Source organism: Bombina bombina, chromosome 11 (assembly GCF_027579735.1).
Source record: "Bombina bombina isolate aBomBom1 chromosome 11, aBomBom1.pri, whole genome shotgun sequence".
In the NCBI taxonomy this organism is placed as follows: Eukaryota; Metazoa; Chordata; class Amphibia; order Anura; family Bombinatoridae; genus Bombina; species Bombina bombina.
The window spans coordinates 3,183,865-3,202,649 of NC_069509.1; the positions used below are offsets into that span (position 1 = coordinate 3,183,865).

Here is an 18,785-nt window from a genome sequence, read left to right on the forward strand (position 1 = left end):
GTATGTGAAGGTAAGCATCCTTTAAATCCACTGTGGTCATGTACTGACCCTCTTGGATCATGGGTAAGATTGTCCGAATAGTTTCCATTTTGAACGATGGAACTCTTAGGAATTTGTTTAGAGTCTTTAAATCTAAGATTGGCCTGAAAGTTCCCTCTTTTTTGGGAACCACAAACAGGTTTGAGTAGAACCCTTGTCCTTGTTCCGACCACGGAACCGGATGGATCACTCCCATTGTTAACAGATCTTGTACGCAGCGTAGAAACGCTTCTTTCTTTATCTGGTTTGTTGACAACCTTGACAGATGAAATCTCCCTCTTGGGGGAGATAATTTGAAGTCTAGAAGGTATCCCTGAGATATGATCTCTAGTGCCCAGGGATCCTGAACATCTCTTGCCCAGGCCTGGGCGAAAAGAGAGAGTCTGCCCCCTACTAGATCCGGTCCCGGATCGGGGGCTCTCGGTTCATGCTGTCTTTGGGGCAGCAGCAGGTTTCCTGGCCTGCTTGCTTTTGTTCCAGGACTGGTTAGGCTTCCAGCCTTGCCTGTAACGAGCAACAGCTCCTTCCTGTTTTGGTGCAGTGGAGGTTGATGCTGCTCCTGTTTTGAAATTCCGAAAGGGACGAAAATTAGACTGTCTAGCCTTAGCTTTGGCCTTGTCTTGAGGTAGGGCGTGGCCCTTACCTCCCGTAATGTCAGCGATAATTTCTTTCAAACCGGGCCCGAATAAGGACTGCCCCTTGAAAGGTATATTAAGTAATTTGGACTTAGAAGTAACATCAGCTGACCAGGATTTTAGCCACAGTGCTCTGCGTGCCTGTATGGCGAATCCTGAGTTCTTAGCCGTAAGTTTGGTTAAATGTACTACGGCCTCCGAAATGAAAGAATTAGCTAGTTTAAGGACTCTAAGCCTGTCCGTAATGTCGTCTAGCGTAGAGGAACTAAGGTTCTCTTCAAGCGACTCAATCCAAAATGCTGCCGCAGCCGTAATCGGCGCGATACATGCAAGGGGTTGTAATATAAAACCTTGTTGAACAAACATTTTCTTAAGGTAACCCTCTAATTTTTTATCCATTGGATCTGAGAAAGCACAGCTATCCTCCACCGGGATAGTGGTACGCTTAGCTAAAGTAGAAACTGCTCCCTCCACCTTGGGGACCGTTTGCCATAAGTCCCGAGTGGTGGCGTCTATTGGAAACATCTTTCTAAATATTGGAGGGGGTGAGAACGGCACACCGGGTCTATCCCACTCCTTAGTAACAATTTCAGTTAGTCTCTTAGGTATAGGAAAAACGTCAGTACTCGCCGGTACCGCAAAGTATTTATCCAACCTACACAGTTTCTCTGGTATTGCAACGGTGTTACAATCGTTGAGAGCTGCTAAGACCTCCCCTAGTAATACGCGGAGGTTCTCCAATTTAAATTTAAAATTTGAAATATCTGAGTCCAATCTGTTTGGATCAGAACCGTCACCCACAGAATGAAGCTCTCCGTCCTCATGCTCTGCGAGCTGTGACGCAGTATCAGACATGGTCCTAGCATTGTCAGCGCACTCTGTTCTCACCCCAGAGTGATCACGCTTGCCTCTTAGTTCAGGTAATTTAGACAAAACTTCAGTCATAACAGTAGCCATATCTTGTAATGTTATCTGTAATGGCCGCCCAGATGTACTAGGCGCCAAAATATCACGCACCTCCCGGGCGGGAGATGCAGGTACTGTCGCGTGAGGCGAGTTAGTCGGCATAACTCTCCCCTCGCTGTTTGGTGAAATTTGTTCACATTGTACAGATTGACTTTTATTTAAAGTAGCATCAATACAGTTAGTACATAAATTTCTATTGGGCTCCACCTTGGCATTGGAACAAATGACACAGATATCTTCCTCTGAGTCAGACATGTTTAACACACTAGCAAAAAAACTTACAACTTGGTTATAATCTTTTTTAGCAAAAAAACGCACTGTGCCTCAAAGAGGTACTAACGATTAAATGACAGTTGAAATAATGAACTGAAAAACAGTTATTGCATCAAACTTTAAAACAACACAACTTTTAGCAAAGGTTTGTTCCCATTAGTAAAAAACAACACTAATTAAATTTGTACATAAGAAAACAAAACAACGTTTTTTATACACAGTCACTATAAGAATTCTCACAGCTCTGCTGAGAGAATTTACCTCCCTTCAAAGAAGTTTGAAGACCCCTGAGATCTGTCAGAGATGAACCGGATCATGCAGGAAATATAAAAGTAGCTGACTGGAATTTTTTGATGCGTAGCAAAGAGCGCCAAAAACGGCCCCTCCCTCTCCCACACAGCAGTGAAGAGAAACGAAACTGTCACAATTAAAGCAAAAAAACTGCCAAGTGGAAAATAATGCCCAAATATTTATTCACACAGTACCTCAGCAATGTAAACGATTCTACATTCCAGCAAAAACGTTTAACATGAGAATAGTTATTAAAAGGATTAGTGACCTTTAACACAGTAGTTCCGGTGAAATACCATCCCCAGAATACTGAAGTGTATACATACATGTCATTTTAACGGTATGGCAGGCTTTTCTCATCAATTCCATTCAGAAAATAAAAACTGCCACATACCTCAATGCAGATTCATCTGCCCGCTGTCCCCTGATCTGAAGCCTTTACCTCCCTCAGATGGTCGAGAACAGCAATATGATCTTAACGACTCCGGTTAAAATCATAGTAAAAAATCTCTGTCAGATTCTTCCTCAAACTCTGCCAGAGAAGTAATAACACGCTCCGGTGCTATTTTAAAATAACAAACTTTTGATTGAAGTCATAAAAACTAAGTATAATCACCATAGTCCTCTCACACATCCTATCTAGTCGTTGGGTGCAAGAGAATGACTGGGACTGACGTAGAGGGGAGGAGCTATATGCAGCTCTGCTGGGTGAATCCTCTTGCATTTCCTGTTGGGGAGGAGTTATATCCCAGAAGTAATGATGACCCGTGGACTGATCACACATAACAGAAGAAATATATATATATACACACACACACATACACACACACACATAGAGAGAAGTGCACTCACAGGAACGAGCAACTGGATCAACTGGATTAGCCTGTTCTATGGTGATTTACCACCTGGGTGCAGCTTCTTTTAGCCCAGTAATGCTTTTCACAGTGAAGAATTTTCCTGTAGTATATCAGTCTGATCCCGCCTATTACGGTCAGTCCAGCGCCGAAATACCAGGCAATTTCTCTCTGAACAAGAAACACAGCAACCCCATCTGGGGTTATTATACCCAGTGATATGATGTATAAGTGATCAGTACAGAGGGTTATTATACCCAGTGATATGATGTATAAGTGATCAGTACAGAGGGTTATTATACCCAGTGATATGATGTATAAAGCGATCAGTACAGGCGGTTATTATACCCAGTGACACGATGTATAAGTGATCAGTACAGAGGGTTATTATACCCAGTGACACGATGTATAAGTGATCAGTACAGAGGGTTATTATACCCAGTGATATGATGTATAAGTGATCAGTACAGAGGGTTATTATACCCAGTGATATGATGTATAAGTGATCAGTACAGAGGGTTATTATACCCAGTGACACAATGTATAAGTGATCAGTACAGAGGGTTATTATACCCAGTGACACAATGTATAAGTGATCAGTACAGAGGGTTATTATACCCAGTGATATGATGTATAAGTGATCAGTACAGAGGGTTATTATACCCAGTGATATGATGTATAAGTGATCAGTACAGAGGGTTATTATACCCAGTGACACAATGTATAAGTGATCAGTACAGAGGGTTATTATACCCAGTGATATGATGTATAAGTGATCAGTACAGAGGGTTATTATACCCAGTGATATGATGTATAAGTGATCAGTACAGAGGGTTATTATACCCAGTGATATGATGTATAAGTGATCAGTACAGAGGGTTATTATACCCAGTGACACGATGTATAAGTGATCAGTACAGAGGGTTATTATACCCAGTGATATGATGTATAAGTGATCAGTACAGAGGGTTATTATACCCAGTGACACGATGTATAAGTGATCAGTACAGAGGGTTATTATACCCAGTGACACGATGTATAAGTGATCAGTACAGAGGGTTATTATACCCAGTGACACGATGTATAAGTGATCAGTACAGAGGGTTATTATACCCAGTGACACAATGTATAAGTGATCAGTACAGAGGGTTATTATACCCAGTGACACAATGTATAAGTGATCAGTACAGAGGGTTATTATACCCAGTGATATGATGTATAAGTGATCAGTATAGAGGGTTATTATACCCAGTGATATGATGTATAAAGCGATCAGTATAGAGGGTTATTATACCCAGTGATATGATGTATAAAGCGATCAGTACAGACGGTTATTATACCCAGTGACACGATGTATAAGTGATCAGTACAGAGGGTTATTATACCCAGTGACACGATGTATAAGTGATCAGTACAGAGGGTTATTATACCCAGTGATATGATGTATAAGTGATCAGTATAGAGGGTTATTATACCCAGTGATATGATGTATAAGTGATCAGTATAGAGGGTTATTATACCCAGTGATATGATGTATAAAGCGATCAGTACAGACGGTTATTATACCCAGTGATATGATGTATAAGTGATCAGTATAGAGGGTTATTATACCCAGTGATATGATGTATAAGTGATCAGTACAGAGGGTTATTATACCCAGTGATATGATGTATAAGTGATCAGTACAGAGGGTTATTATACCCAGTGATATGATGTATAAGTGATCAGTACAGAGGGTTATTATACCCAGTGATATGATGTATAAGTGATCAGTACAGAGGGTTATTATACCCAGTGATATGATGTATAAGTGATCAGTACAGAGGGTTATTATACCCAGTGATATGATGTATAAGTGATCAGTACAGAGGGTTATTATACCCAGTGATATGATGTATAAGTGATCAGTACAGAGGGTTATTATACCCAGTGACACGATGTATAAGTGATCAGTACAGAGGGTTATTATACCCAGTGACACGATGTATAAGTGATCAGTACAGAGGGTTATTATACCCAGTGATATGATGTATAAAGCGATCAGTACAGAGGGTTATTATACCCAGTGATATGATGTATAAGTGATCAGTACAGAGGGTTATTATACCCAGTGATATGATGTATAAGTGATCAGTACAGAGGGTTATTATACCCAGTGATATGATGTATAAGTGATCAGTACAGAGGGTTATTATACCCAGTGATATGATGTATAAGTGATCAGTACAGAGGGTTATTATACCCAGTGATATGATGTATAAGTGATCAGTACAGAGGGTTATTATACCCAGTGATATGATGTATAAGTGATCAGTACAGAGGGTTATTATACCCAGTGATATGATGTATAAGTGATCAGTACAGAGGGTTATTATACCCAGTGATATGATGTATAAGTGATCAGTACAGAGGGTTATTATACCCAGTGATATGATGTATAAGTGATCAGTACAGAGGGTTATTATACCCAGTGATATGATGTATAAGTGATCAGTACAGAGGGTTATTATACCCAGTGATATGATGTATAAGTGATCAATACAGAGGGTTATTATACCCAGTGATATGATGTATAAGTGATCAGTACAGAGGGTTATTATACCCAGTGATATGATGTATAAGTGATCAGTACAGAGGGTTATTATACCCAGTGATATGATGTATAAGTGATCAGTACAGAGGGTTATTATACCCAGTGATATGATGTATAAGTGATCAGTACAGAGGGTTATTATACCCAGTGATATGATGTATAAGTGATCAGTACAGAGGGTTATTATACCCAGTGACACGATGTATAAAGCGATCAGTACAGACGGTTATTATACCCAGTGATATGAAGTAAACCGGCACTTAAGTCACCTTTCCACGCGCACTGAAACCTCAGTCTGATCTGTACTCAATAACATGATGTATAAATAAACTAGCAGTTACGTCACCTGTCCCAGTGCACTGACACCACGGTCTGTTCTGCCGCATCGGTGATAGTTTGAGGTCTGCCTCTTTTCCACCAGCCGAGTCTTGGTGAGAGCAGCAAACACAACTTCCTCAACCGTGTTCATTGTGTTTTCCTGGCTGGCAAAACCCTGGTATCCCCATCCCAGATAGGCCAGGCGCAGAGCCACGTGCTGCTTTGGGTGAGCAGAGAAATCAAAAGGCCTCTGGGGCCGCCGTTTCCTTTCGTTCCTTGGCTGGTTCCCATCATTTAGCTCTCTCACAGATTGGTGTCGCAACTCTCCTAAACGCTGAACTTCCTCTTCCAGATCTTTCACCCTTTGTCTTAAGCGCAACAGCTCTTCCTCCGCAGACATAGCGCAACCTGAGGACACATAAAGCATTTTATTTACTGTACATTATTATGTTACATAGGAGACTTACGTGCAAGCGCAAACTGAGGAGGCATAAATCATTTTATTACTGTACATTATTATGTTACATAGGAGATTTACGTACAAGCGCAACCTGAGGAGGCATAAAGCATTTTATTACTGTACATTATTATGTTACATAGGAGACTTACGTACAAGCGCAACCTGAGGAGGCATACAGCATTTTATTACTGTACATTATTATGTTACATAGGAGATTTACGTACAAGCGCAACCTGAGGAAGCATAAAGCATTTTATTACTGTACATTATTATGTTACATAGGAGACTTACGTACAAGCGCAACCTGAGGAGGCATACAGCATTTTATTACTGTACATTATTATGTTACATAGGAGATTTACGTACAAGCGCAACCTGAGGAGGCATAAATCATTTTATTTACTGTACATTATTATGTTACATAGGAGACTTACGTACAAGCGCAACCTGAGGAGGCATAAAGCATTTTATTTACTGTACATTATTATGTTACATAGGAGACTTACGTACAAGCGCAACCTGAGGAGGCATAAAGCATTTTATTACTGTACATTATTATGTTACATAGGAGATTTACGTACAAGCGCAACCTGAGGAGGCATAAAGCATTTTATTACTGTACATTATTATGTTACATAGGAGATTTACGTACAAGCGCAACCTGAGGAGGCGTAAAGCATTTTATTACTGTACATTACTATGTTACATAGGAGATTTACGTACAAGCGCAACCTGAGGAGGCGTAAAGCATTTTATTACTGTACATTATTATGTTACATAGGAGATTTACGTACAAGCGCAACCTGAGGAGGCATAAAGCATTTTATTACTGTACATAGGAGATTTACGTACAAGCGCAACCTGAGGAGGCATAAAGCATTTTATTTACTGTACATTATTATGTTACATAGGAGACTTACGTACAAGCGCAACCTAAGGAGGCATAAAGCATTTTATTACTGTACATAGGAGATTTACGTACAAGCGCAACCTGAGGAGGCATAAAGCATTTTATTACTGTACATTATTATGTTACATAGGAGATTTACGTACAAGCGCAACCTGAGGAGGTATAAATCATTTTATTACTGTACATTATTATGTTACATAGGAGATTTACGTACAAGCGCAACCTGAGGAAGCATAAAGCATTTTATTACTGTACATTATTATGTTACATAGGAGATTTACGTACAAGCGCAACCTGAGGAGGCGTAAAGCATTTTATTACTGTACATTATTATGTTACATAGGAGACTTACGTACAAGCGCAACCTGAGGAGGCATAAATCATTTTATTACTGTACATTATTATGTTACATAGGAGATTTACGTACAAGCGCAACCTGAGGAGGTATAAAGCATTTTATTTACTGTACATTATTATGTTACATAGGAGATTTACGTACAAGCGCAACCTGAGGAAGCATAAAGCATTTTATTACTGTACATTATTATGTTACATAGGAGATTTACGTACAAGCGCAACCTGAGGAGGCGTAAAGCATTTTATTACTGTACATTATTATGTTACATAGGAGATTTACGTACAAGCGCAACCTGAGGAGGCATAAAGCATTTTATTACTGTACATTATTATGTTACATAGGAGATTTACGTACAAGCGCAACCTGAGGAGGCATAAATCATTTTATTTACTGTACATTATTATGTTACATAGGAGATTTACGTACAAGCGCAACCTGAGGAGGTATAAAGCATTTTATTACTGTACATTATTATGTTACATAGGAGATTTACGTACAAGCGCAACCTGAGGAAGCATAAAGCATTTTATTACTGTACATTATTATGTTACATAGGAGATTTACGTACAAGCGCAACCTGAGGAGGCGTAAAGCATTTTATTACTGTACATTATTATGTTACATAGGAGATTTACGTACAAGCGCAACCTGAGGAGGCATAAAGCATTTTATTACTGTACATTATTATGTTACATAGGAGATTTACGTACAAGCGCAACCTGAGGAGGCATAAATCATTTTATTTACTGTACATTATTATGTTACATAGGAGATTTACGTACAAGCGCAACCTGAGGAGGTATAAAGCATTTTATTACTGTACATTATTATGTTACATAGGAGATTTACGTACAAGCGCAACCTGAGGAAGCATAAAGCATTTTATTACTGTACATTATTATGTTACATAGGATATTTACGTACAAGCGCAACCTGAGGAGGTATAAATCATTTTATTACTGTACATTATTATGTTACATAGGAGATTTACGTACAAGCGCAACCTGAGGAGGCATAAAGCATTTTATTACTGTACATTATTATGTTACATAGGAGATTTACGTACAAGCGCAACCTGAGGAGGCGTAAAGCATTTTATTACTGTACATTATTATGTTACATAGGAGATTTACGTACAAGCGCAACCTGAGGAGGTATAAAGCATTTTATTACTGTACATAGGAGATTTACGTACAAGCGCAACCTGAGGAGGCGTAAAGCATTTTATTACTGTACATTATTATGTTACATAGGAGATTTACGTACAAGCGCAACCTGAGGAGGCATAAAGCATTTTATTACTGTACATTATTATGTTACATAGGAGATTTACGTACAAGCGCAACCTGAGGAGGCATAAAGCATTTTATTACTGTACATTATTATGTTACATAGGAGATTTACGTACAAGCGCAACCTGAGGAAGCATAAAGCATTTTATTACTGTACATTATTATGTTACATAGGAGATTTACGTACAAGCGCAACCTGAGGAGGTATAAATCATTTTATTACTGTACATTATTATGTTACATAGGAGATTTACGTACAAGCGCAACCTGAGGAGGCATAAAGCATTTTATTACTGTACATTATTATGTTACATAGGAGATTTACGTACAAGCGCAACCTGAGGAGGCATAAAGCATTTTATTACTGTACATTATTATGTTACATAGGAGATTTACGTACAAGCGCAACCTGAGGAGGCATAAAGCATTTTATTACTGTACATTATTATGTTACATAGGAGATTTACGTACAAGCGCAACCTGAGGAGGCATAAAGCATTTTATTACTGTACATTATTATGTTACATAGGAGATTTACGTACAAGCGCAACCTGAGGAGGTATAAAGCATTTTATTACTGTACATTATTATGTTACATAGGAGATTTACGTACAAGCGCAACCTGAGGAAGCATAAAGCATTTTATTACTGTACATTATTATGTTACATAGGATATTTACGTACAAGCGCAACCTGAGGAGGTATAAATCATTTTATTACTGTACATTATTATGTTACATAGGAGATTTACGTACAAGCGCAACCTGAGGAGGCATAAAGCATTTTATTACTGTACATTATTATGTTACATAGGAGATTTACGTACAAGCGCAACCTGAGGAGGCGTAAAGCATTTTATTACTGTACATTATTATGTTACATAGGAGATTTACGTACAAGCGCAACCTGAGGAGGTATAAAGCATTTTATTACTGTACATAGGAGATTTACGTACAAGCGCAACCTGAGGAGGCGTAAAGCATTTTATTACTGTACATTATTATGTTACATAGGAGATTTACGTACAAGCGCAACCTGAGGAGGCATAAAGCATTTTATTACTGTACATTATTATGTTACATAGGAGATTTACGTACAAGCGCAACCTGAGGAGGCATAAAGCATTTTATTACTGTACATTATTATGTTACATAGGAGATTTACGTACAAGCGCAACCTGAGGAAGCATAAAGCATTTTATTACTGTACATTATTATGTTACATAGGAGATTTACGTACAAGCGCAACCTGAGGAGGTATAAATCATTTTATTACTGTACATTATTATGTTACATAGGAGATTTACGTACAAGCGCAACCTGAGGAGGCATAAAGCATTTTATTACTGTACATTATTATGTTACATAGGAGATTTACGTACAAGCGCAACCTGAGGAGGCATAAAGCATTTTATTACTGTACATTATTATGTTACATAGGAGATTTACGTACAAGCGCAACCTGAGGAGGCGTAAAGCATTTTATTACTGTACATTATTATGTTACATAGGAGATTTACGTACAAGCGCAACCTGAGGAGGCATAAAGCATTTTATTACTGTACATTATTATGTTACATAGGAGATTTACGTACAAGCGCAACCTGAGGAGGCATAAATCATTTTATTACTGTACATTATTATGTTACATAGATTTACGTACAAGCGCAACCTGAGGAGGCATAAATCATTTTATTTACTGTACATTATTATGTTACATAGGAGATTTACGTACAAGCGCAACCTGAGGAGGCATAAAGCATTTTATTTACTGTACATTATTATGTTACATAGGAGATTTACGTACAAGCGCAACCTGAGGAGGCATAAAGCATTTTATTTACTGTACATTATTATGTTACATAGGAGATTTACGTACAAGCGCAACCTGAGGAGGCATAAAGCATTTTATTACTGTACATTATTATGTTACATAGGAGATTTACGTACAAGCGCAACCTGAGGAGGCGTAAAGCATTTTATTACTGTACATTATTATGTTACATAGGAGATTTACGTACAAGCGCAACCTGAGGAGGCGTAAAGCATTTTATTACTGTACATTATTATGTTACATAGGAGATTTACGTACAAGCGCAACCTGAGGAGGTATAAAGCATTTTATTACTGTACATTACTATGTTACATAGGAGATTTACGTACAAGCGCAACCTGAGGAGGCATAAAGCATTTTATTACTGTACATTATTATGTTACATAGGAGATTTACGTACAAGCGCAACCTGAGGAGGCATAAAGCATTTTATTACTGTACATAGGAGATTTACGTACAAGCGCAACCTGAGGAGGCATAAAGCATTTTATTACTGTACATTATTATGTTACATAGGAGATTTACGTACAAGCGCAACCTGAGGAGGTATAAAGCATTTTATTACTGTACATTATTATGTTACATAGGAGATTTACGTACAAGCGCAACCTGAGGAGGTATAAAGCATTTTATTACTGTACATAGGAGATTTACGTACAAGCGCAACCTGAGGAGGTATAAAGCATTTTATTACTGTACATTATTATGTTACATAGGAGATTTACGTACAAGCGCAACCTGAGGAGGTATAAAGCATTTTATTACTGTACATAGGAGATTTACGTACAAGCGCAACCTGAGGAGGCATAAAGCATTTTATTTACTGTACATTATTATGTTACATAGGAGATTTACGTACAAGCGCAACCTGAGGAAGCATAAAGCATTTTATTTACTGTACATTATTATGTTACATAGGAGATTTACGTACAAGCGCAACCTGAGGAAGCATAAAGCATTTTATTACTGTACATTATTATGTTACATAGGAGATTTACGTACAAGCGCAACCTGAGGAGGCATAAAGCATTTTATTACTGTACATAGGAGATTTACGTACAAGCGCAACCTGAGGAGGCATAAAGCATTTTATTACTGTACATTATTATGTTACATAGGAGATTTACGTACAAGCGCAACCTGAGGAGGTATAAAGCATTTTATTACTGTACATTATTATGTTACATAGGAGATTTACGTACAAGCGCAACCTGAGGAGGTATAAAGCATTTTATTACTGTACATAGGAGATTTACGTACAAGCGCAACCTGAGGAGGTATAAAGCATTTTATTACTGTACATTATTATGTTACATAGGAGATTTACGTACAAGCGCAACCTGAGGAGGTATAAAGCATTTTATTACTGTACATAGGAGATTTACGTACAAGCGCAACCTGAGGAGGCATAAAGCATTTTATTTACTGTACATTATTATGTTACATAGGAGATTTACGTACAAGCGCAACCTGAGGAAGCATAAAGCATTTTATTTACTGTACATTATTATGTTACATAGGAGATTTACGTACAAGCGCAACCTGAGGAAGCATAAAGCATTTTATTACTGTACATTATTATGTTACATAGGAGATTTACGTACAAGCGCAACCTGAGGAGGCATAAAGCATTTTATTACTGTACATTATTATGTTACATAGGAGATTTACGTACAAGCGCAACCTGAGGAAGCATACAGCATTTTATTACTGTACATTATTATGTTACATAGGAGATTTACGTACAAGCGCAACCTGAGGAGGCGTAAAGCATTTTTATTACCAAAAAGAGCTAGATAAATATGAACAAGATATCAAACTAACAAAACAAGGAAAATTGAGTCGTGACAAAATGGATTATGCTAACAAAAAAAAAAAAGTTTATAAATGGTGAAAAAGAACCAATTCCAATAAAGACAAATCTTCTAAAGTCAATATTGTACAAAGTGATGTATCAGATACTGAAGGGGAAGAACAAGAACTAGATACCTTAGAATCAGAATTACAAAATTCTGATAGAACTAGCAATAGTAACAACAGAATGACTCGAAGGAAGAGAAAAGATTTTTTAGAAGAAAGTGCCTCTTCCGAACCAAGCATACAAGGAGGAGGTAGGAGGCAATCCAAAAAGGCCAATGAAAAACAAAACCCAGCCTCAAAAGATAAATCGGACCAAAAAAAACTGGAAACCTTACAAAAGGGATCCAAGCCCATTCTCAGAAATAAGGATGAAACAATGAGAATTATTAACTTATCTCATAAAATAACATCAGACCACACAAAAGTACTCTGGGACTTAAGGCAATTAAGAGCTTCTTACAAATGGGATCAGATGAAGAAATCGAACATGATGACTTTATCCTAAAGTTACTAAGTTTTGTACTACATCATAATTATTTTACCTTTGATCATGCCTTCTACCTCCAAATAAGAGGTACCGCTATGGGCACTGCTTGTGCGCCTACATACGCCAACCTATTTTTAAGTTGGTGGGAACAGAACTTTGTCTTCTCTGATAATAATGATGAATACATTAACAAAATACCTATATGGCTGCACTATATCGATGATGTGCTCTTCCTATGGGAGGGCACAAAGGAAGATCTTGATAAATTCTTCAAACAACTTAACAAAAATGATCTAAACATCAGACTAACATATGAAGCTAGCCAAATAAAAGAATCCTTCCTAGAATTGGAAATTATCAAAAATGATAAATGGTACATTAACGGGACAGTCAAGTCAAAAAAAAAAAAACTCATTTTTCAAATAGGGCATGTCATTTTAAACAACTTTCCAATTTACTTTTATCAACAATTTTGCTTTGTTCTCTTGGTATTCTAGTTGAAAGCTAGACCTAGGAAGGCTCATATGATAATTTCTAAGCCCTTGAAGGCCGCCTCTATTTTATTTACTTTTCACAGCAGGGGAGAGCAAGCTCATGTAGGCCATATAGATAGCATTGTGATCACGCTCGTGGCTAGTGGCAGACACTGCACTAATTGGCTAAAATGCAAGTCAATAGATAATAACTAAAAGTGATGTGATTAGGGGCGGTCAGAAGATTCTTAGATACATGTTAGTCACAGAAGTAAAAAGTGTATTGATATAACAGTGTTGGTTTTGCAGAACTGGGGAATGGGTAATAAAGGGATTATCTATCTTTTTAAACAACAACAATTCTGGTGTTGACTGTCCCTTTAAGTACAGATCTATTTAGGAAAACAACGGCTACCAACAGCATTCTACATAGTAGCAGTGCCCCCCACGCCCCAAACACAATAAAATCACTACCCATTGGGGAATTTCTTAGGATGAAAAGGAACTGTTCAACACCAGAAAACTATCAAAAAAAAGCACAAGAACTTAAAAACAGACTGCTCCAGAGAGGGTACAGCAAGAGAATAATCAAGAATGCAGAATATAGAGCAAGATGCACCCAAGACATCAGCTACTTAAGCCAAAACAACGAGATGAAATTAAACATAATGTGGTCATATTTATTACCACTTATAATTCAAAAACAGCACACGTGGTGGATACCCTACAAGAACATTGGCATATTCTACAATCTGACCACATACTGTCAACTATTTTAAGTGACAGAATTCAAGTTGGCTATAGAAGGGCCCCAAACTTAAGATATGATTAGCCCATGTCATCTACAAGGTAGTAAAACACGCACTAAGCTCAAACATGGCTCTTATAAATGTGGCACTTGTAGCACATGCAGCTTTATGCACAAAACCACAAGAATAACAGAAACATGACATTCAAGCACATATGAACTGGAAAACTGTATCTATGTATTACAATGCAGCTGCTCAAAGTTCTATGTAGCTATGACTACCATTAGAATAAGAGTGAGACTACAAGAACATCTCAGAAACATCAATAATGAGACAGACAAGCAGGCAAAAATATCCCCTCAGTTGCTAGACACTTTCTGGATATCCACAAATCCAAGCAGACCGACTTAAAATGCTGGGGCATACAGAAATTGATCTAGGTATCAGAGGTGGCAATATTGAACAAGCTCTACTGAGAGCAGATGGATATTTTTACTCAATTCAGTCTAACCATTTGGACTGAATGAAATGAACAACTTCATACCATTCCTTTGAGCACAACCTATTCTGGTGTTCCCCATTGTTTTCAAATGGAGTAATGGGTAACCAGTTTATAAGTTCATTAAACCTCAAAATAATACAACTTGATATTTAACCATATCAGACCGCAGTACTATCAAGTCTACTACTATTTTGGGGCGGAATCATATACACTGCTTTCCTCGGCATATACTTATACATAGACGTTTATGTTATCATTAAATGAAAGATGTTGTAGGATAGGATGTAATTACCTCCTATCAGGGGCTATCAAATACGTGTATTTCAAATGTATTAAATCAAGATTATACAAGAACATTACAATACCGTTAAATCATACTACATATTAGATGTATATTACAGACTGTGTTTAACCTGATAATTACACACTACCCTCAGAATTGTGGAATTTAATGCAATTCACCACCACCACAGTTTAATTTATTGGGGTGTTTATATACATAACTTAAAGTAACTATGTTGTAATATTAAGGGTTAAGCATTTATATACATAGCTTAAAGAAGTTATGTTCTAATATTAATGGTTCATTATTTATGGAATATATGACCAATAATCTGAGGGCATAACAGTATATTTTGACAGTCCCCATGTATATGGAAAATTTGAATCTTAGCCCTATTCTCAATTATATACTTCAATACTTATGTAACAGTTCAGTGCTGATACTTGAACGAAACCTTCCACGCTATATTCAGCTCTACTAAGAGAGTGTTACCTATTTTGATAATCAGAGGGTTAACACTAATTTATCCCTACCATTTATTAATGGGGCATACTAATATACAACGGATGGTGATACTGTAATGAAACCTATAACTCTATATCTCATAGCAGTGCTATGGCATAAAGGGACGTCTGTCTTAAAAAGTAAAAAGGTGAGTCATTGTGAACCTCATTTGCATATCTTACCCAGATTCCTTTGCTGCATTGGAAACAGTGTAGTCAGAGAGTTTCTAGGTTTAAAGCAAGTCTTCTGACTTGTTTAGATTTGTAAATGGTTTACACAATGAGTTATTTTCTCTATATTTTGTATTTAGTGGAGGATTTTAAACTCACTTTTCGCATCCCCATAATTTTAATTGTTGTTGAATTTCCCCCAGAAATGAACTTTACCAAGCAGTGACTCAACCTACTCCCAGCTGATGAGTGGCAAAAACCACGAAACAGCTGTCCTGGGATTGGTCTGAGTCACTGTACTAACCCTAGCTAAGCATTAAAGCTGTGTAATGCAGCAGTGCTATGGCATAAAGGGAAGTCTGTCTTAAAAAGCAGGCTAAAAGTAAAAAGGTGAGTCATTGTGAACCTCATTTGCATATATTACCCAGATTCCTTTGCTGCATTGGAAACAGTGTAGTCAGAGTTTCTAGGTTTAAAGCAAGTCTTCTGACTTGTTTAGATTTCTAAATGGTTTACACAATGAGTTATTTTCTCATATATATATATATATATATATATATATATATATATATATATATATATATATATATATATATATATATATATATAAATAAATAAATAAATAATACTATCAGTATTTTTATATTTTGATCACTGCTATTATAGCACAGACAATTACTATCACTATTTGTTCTCTTTTATTTGAGCAATATAGAGTTATTCCTAGACTATTATCACTCAGGCCTTTCTTGACATTAAAAGGTAATTGCAATCATTGCTGTTATTACACAAGCAGTCTAGTGCTGAACAGGTAATATACCTACAAAATGTCAAGTTGTCTCTGTCTCAGGTTGTAATTTTAAGTTGTACTCTGTTTTTAGTTATATTTAATTAAAAGTTATATTTTAACAGACCTTGGTACCAGACTCCCAAGAGGGAGACAATTTTTGATTTTTCTCGAACTCCCATTTGTATCCAAGTTATTCTAGGTGGACTCTGGAGTGCTAACAGTGTATTCTCTTAGAGGAATCTATTCCTCTGTTTCTCTCTCAAAATTTGCTAATATACCCAGCACCATCTCATGAACCCACTGTTATCAGACTGGGGTATTCAATGAATTAGCAGAAGTCCTTCAAATAATAAAGTAGTGCCATTGGCTCTTTTTTGTTTTCAATATATTATTAAATAAGTGTGTGAGAGATATATTATTAAATAAGTGTGTGAGAGATATATTATTAAATAACTGTGTGAGAGATATATTATTAAATAACTGTGTGAGAGATATATTATTAAATAACTGTGTGAGAGATATATTATTAAATAAGTGTATATAACTGTGTGAGATATATATTATTAAATAACTGATATATATTATTAAATAACTGTGTGAGATATATATTATTAAATAACTGTGTGAGAGATATATTATTAAATAACTGTGTGAGAGATATATTATTAAATAACTGTGTGAGAGATATATTATTAAATAAGTGTGTGAGAGATATATTATTAAATAAGTGTGTGAGAGATATATTATTAAATAACTGTGTGAGATATATATTATTAAATAACTGTGTGAGATATATATTATTAAATAAGTGTATATAACTGTGTGAGATATATATTAGTAAATAACTGTGTGATATATATTATTAAATAACTGTGTGAGATATATATTATTAAATAAGTGTATATAACTGTGTGAGATATATATTATTAAATAAGTGTGTGAGAGATATATTATTAAATAACTGTGTGAGAGATATATTATTAAATAAGTGTGTGAGAGATATATTATTTAATAAGTGTGTGAGAGATATATTATTAAATAAGTGTGTGAGAGATATATTATTAAATAAGTGTGTGAGAGATATATTAGTAAATAACTGTGTGAGAGATATATTAGTAAATAACTGTGTGAGAGATATATTAGTAAATAACTGTGTGAGAGATATATTATTAAATAACTGTGTGAGATATATATTATTAAATAAGTGTATATAACTGTGTGAGATATATATTATTAAATAACTGATATATATTATTAAATAACTGTGTGAGATATATATTATTAAATAACTGTGTGAGAGATATATATTATTAAATAACTGTGTGAGATATATATTATTAAATAACTGTGTGAGATATATATTATTAAATAAGTGTATATAACTGTGTGAGATATATATTAGTAAATAACTGTGTGAGATATATATTATTAAATAACTGTGTGAGATATATATTATTAAATAAGTGTATATAACTGTGTGAGATATATATTAGTAAATAACTGTGTGATATATATTATTAAATAACTGTGTGAGATATATATTATTAAATAAGTGTATATAACTGTGTGAGAGATATATTATTAAATAAGTGTATATAACTGTGTGAGAGATATATTATTAAATAACTGTGTGAGAGATATATTATTAAATAACTGTGTGAGAGATATATTATTAAATAACTGTGTGAGAGAGATATTATTAAATAACTGTGTGAGAGATATATTATTAAATAACTGTGTGAGAGATATATTATTAAATAACTGTGTGAGATATATATTATTAAATAAGTGTAAATAACTGTGTGAGATATATATTAGTAAATAACTGTGTGATATATATTATTAAATAACTGTGTGAGAGATATATTATTAAATAACTGTGTGAGATATATATTATTAAATAAGTGTATATAACTGTGTGAGATATATATTATTAAATAACTGATATATATTATTAAATAACTGTGTGAGATATATATTATTAAATAACTGTGTGAGAGATATATTATTAAATAACTGTGTGAGAGATATATTATTAAATAACTGTGTGAGAGATATATTATTAAATAACTGTGTGAGAGATATATTATTAAATAACTGTGTGAGATATATATTATTAAATAAGTGTATATAACTGTGTGAGAT

General features: G+C 35.6%; 1 protein-coding gene across 1 annotated transcript in view; it reads right to left on the minus strand.

Annotated features, from left to right (window-relative positions):
* PUS3 (pseudouridine synthase 3) overlaps nucleotides 1-18,785 on the minus strand; it is a 104,383-nt gene that overhangs the window by 81,288 nt on the left and 4,310 nt on the right. Inside the window, 1 exon segment of the mRNA XM_053695312.1 lies at nucleotides 5,998-6,377. Within this exon segment, the coding sequence (XP_053551287.1) occupies nucleotides 5,998-6,369 (372 nt within the window). The 5' untranslated portion in view covers nucleotides 6,370-6,377.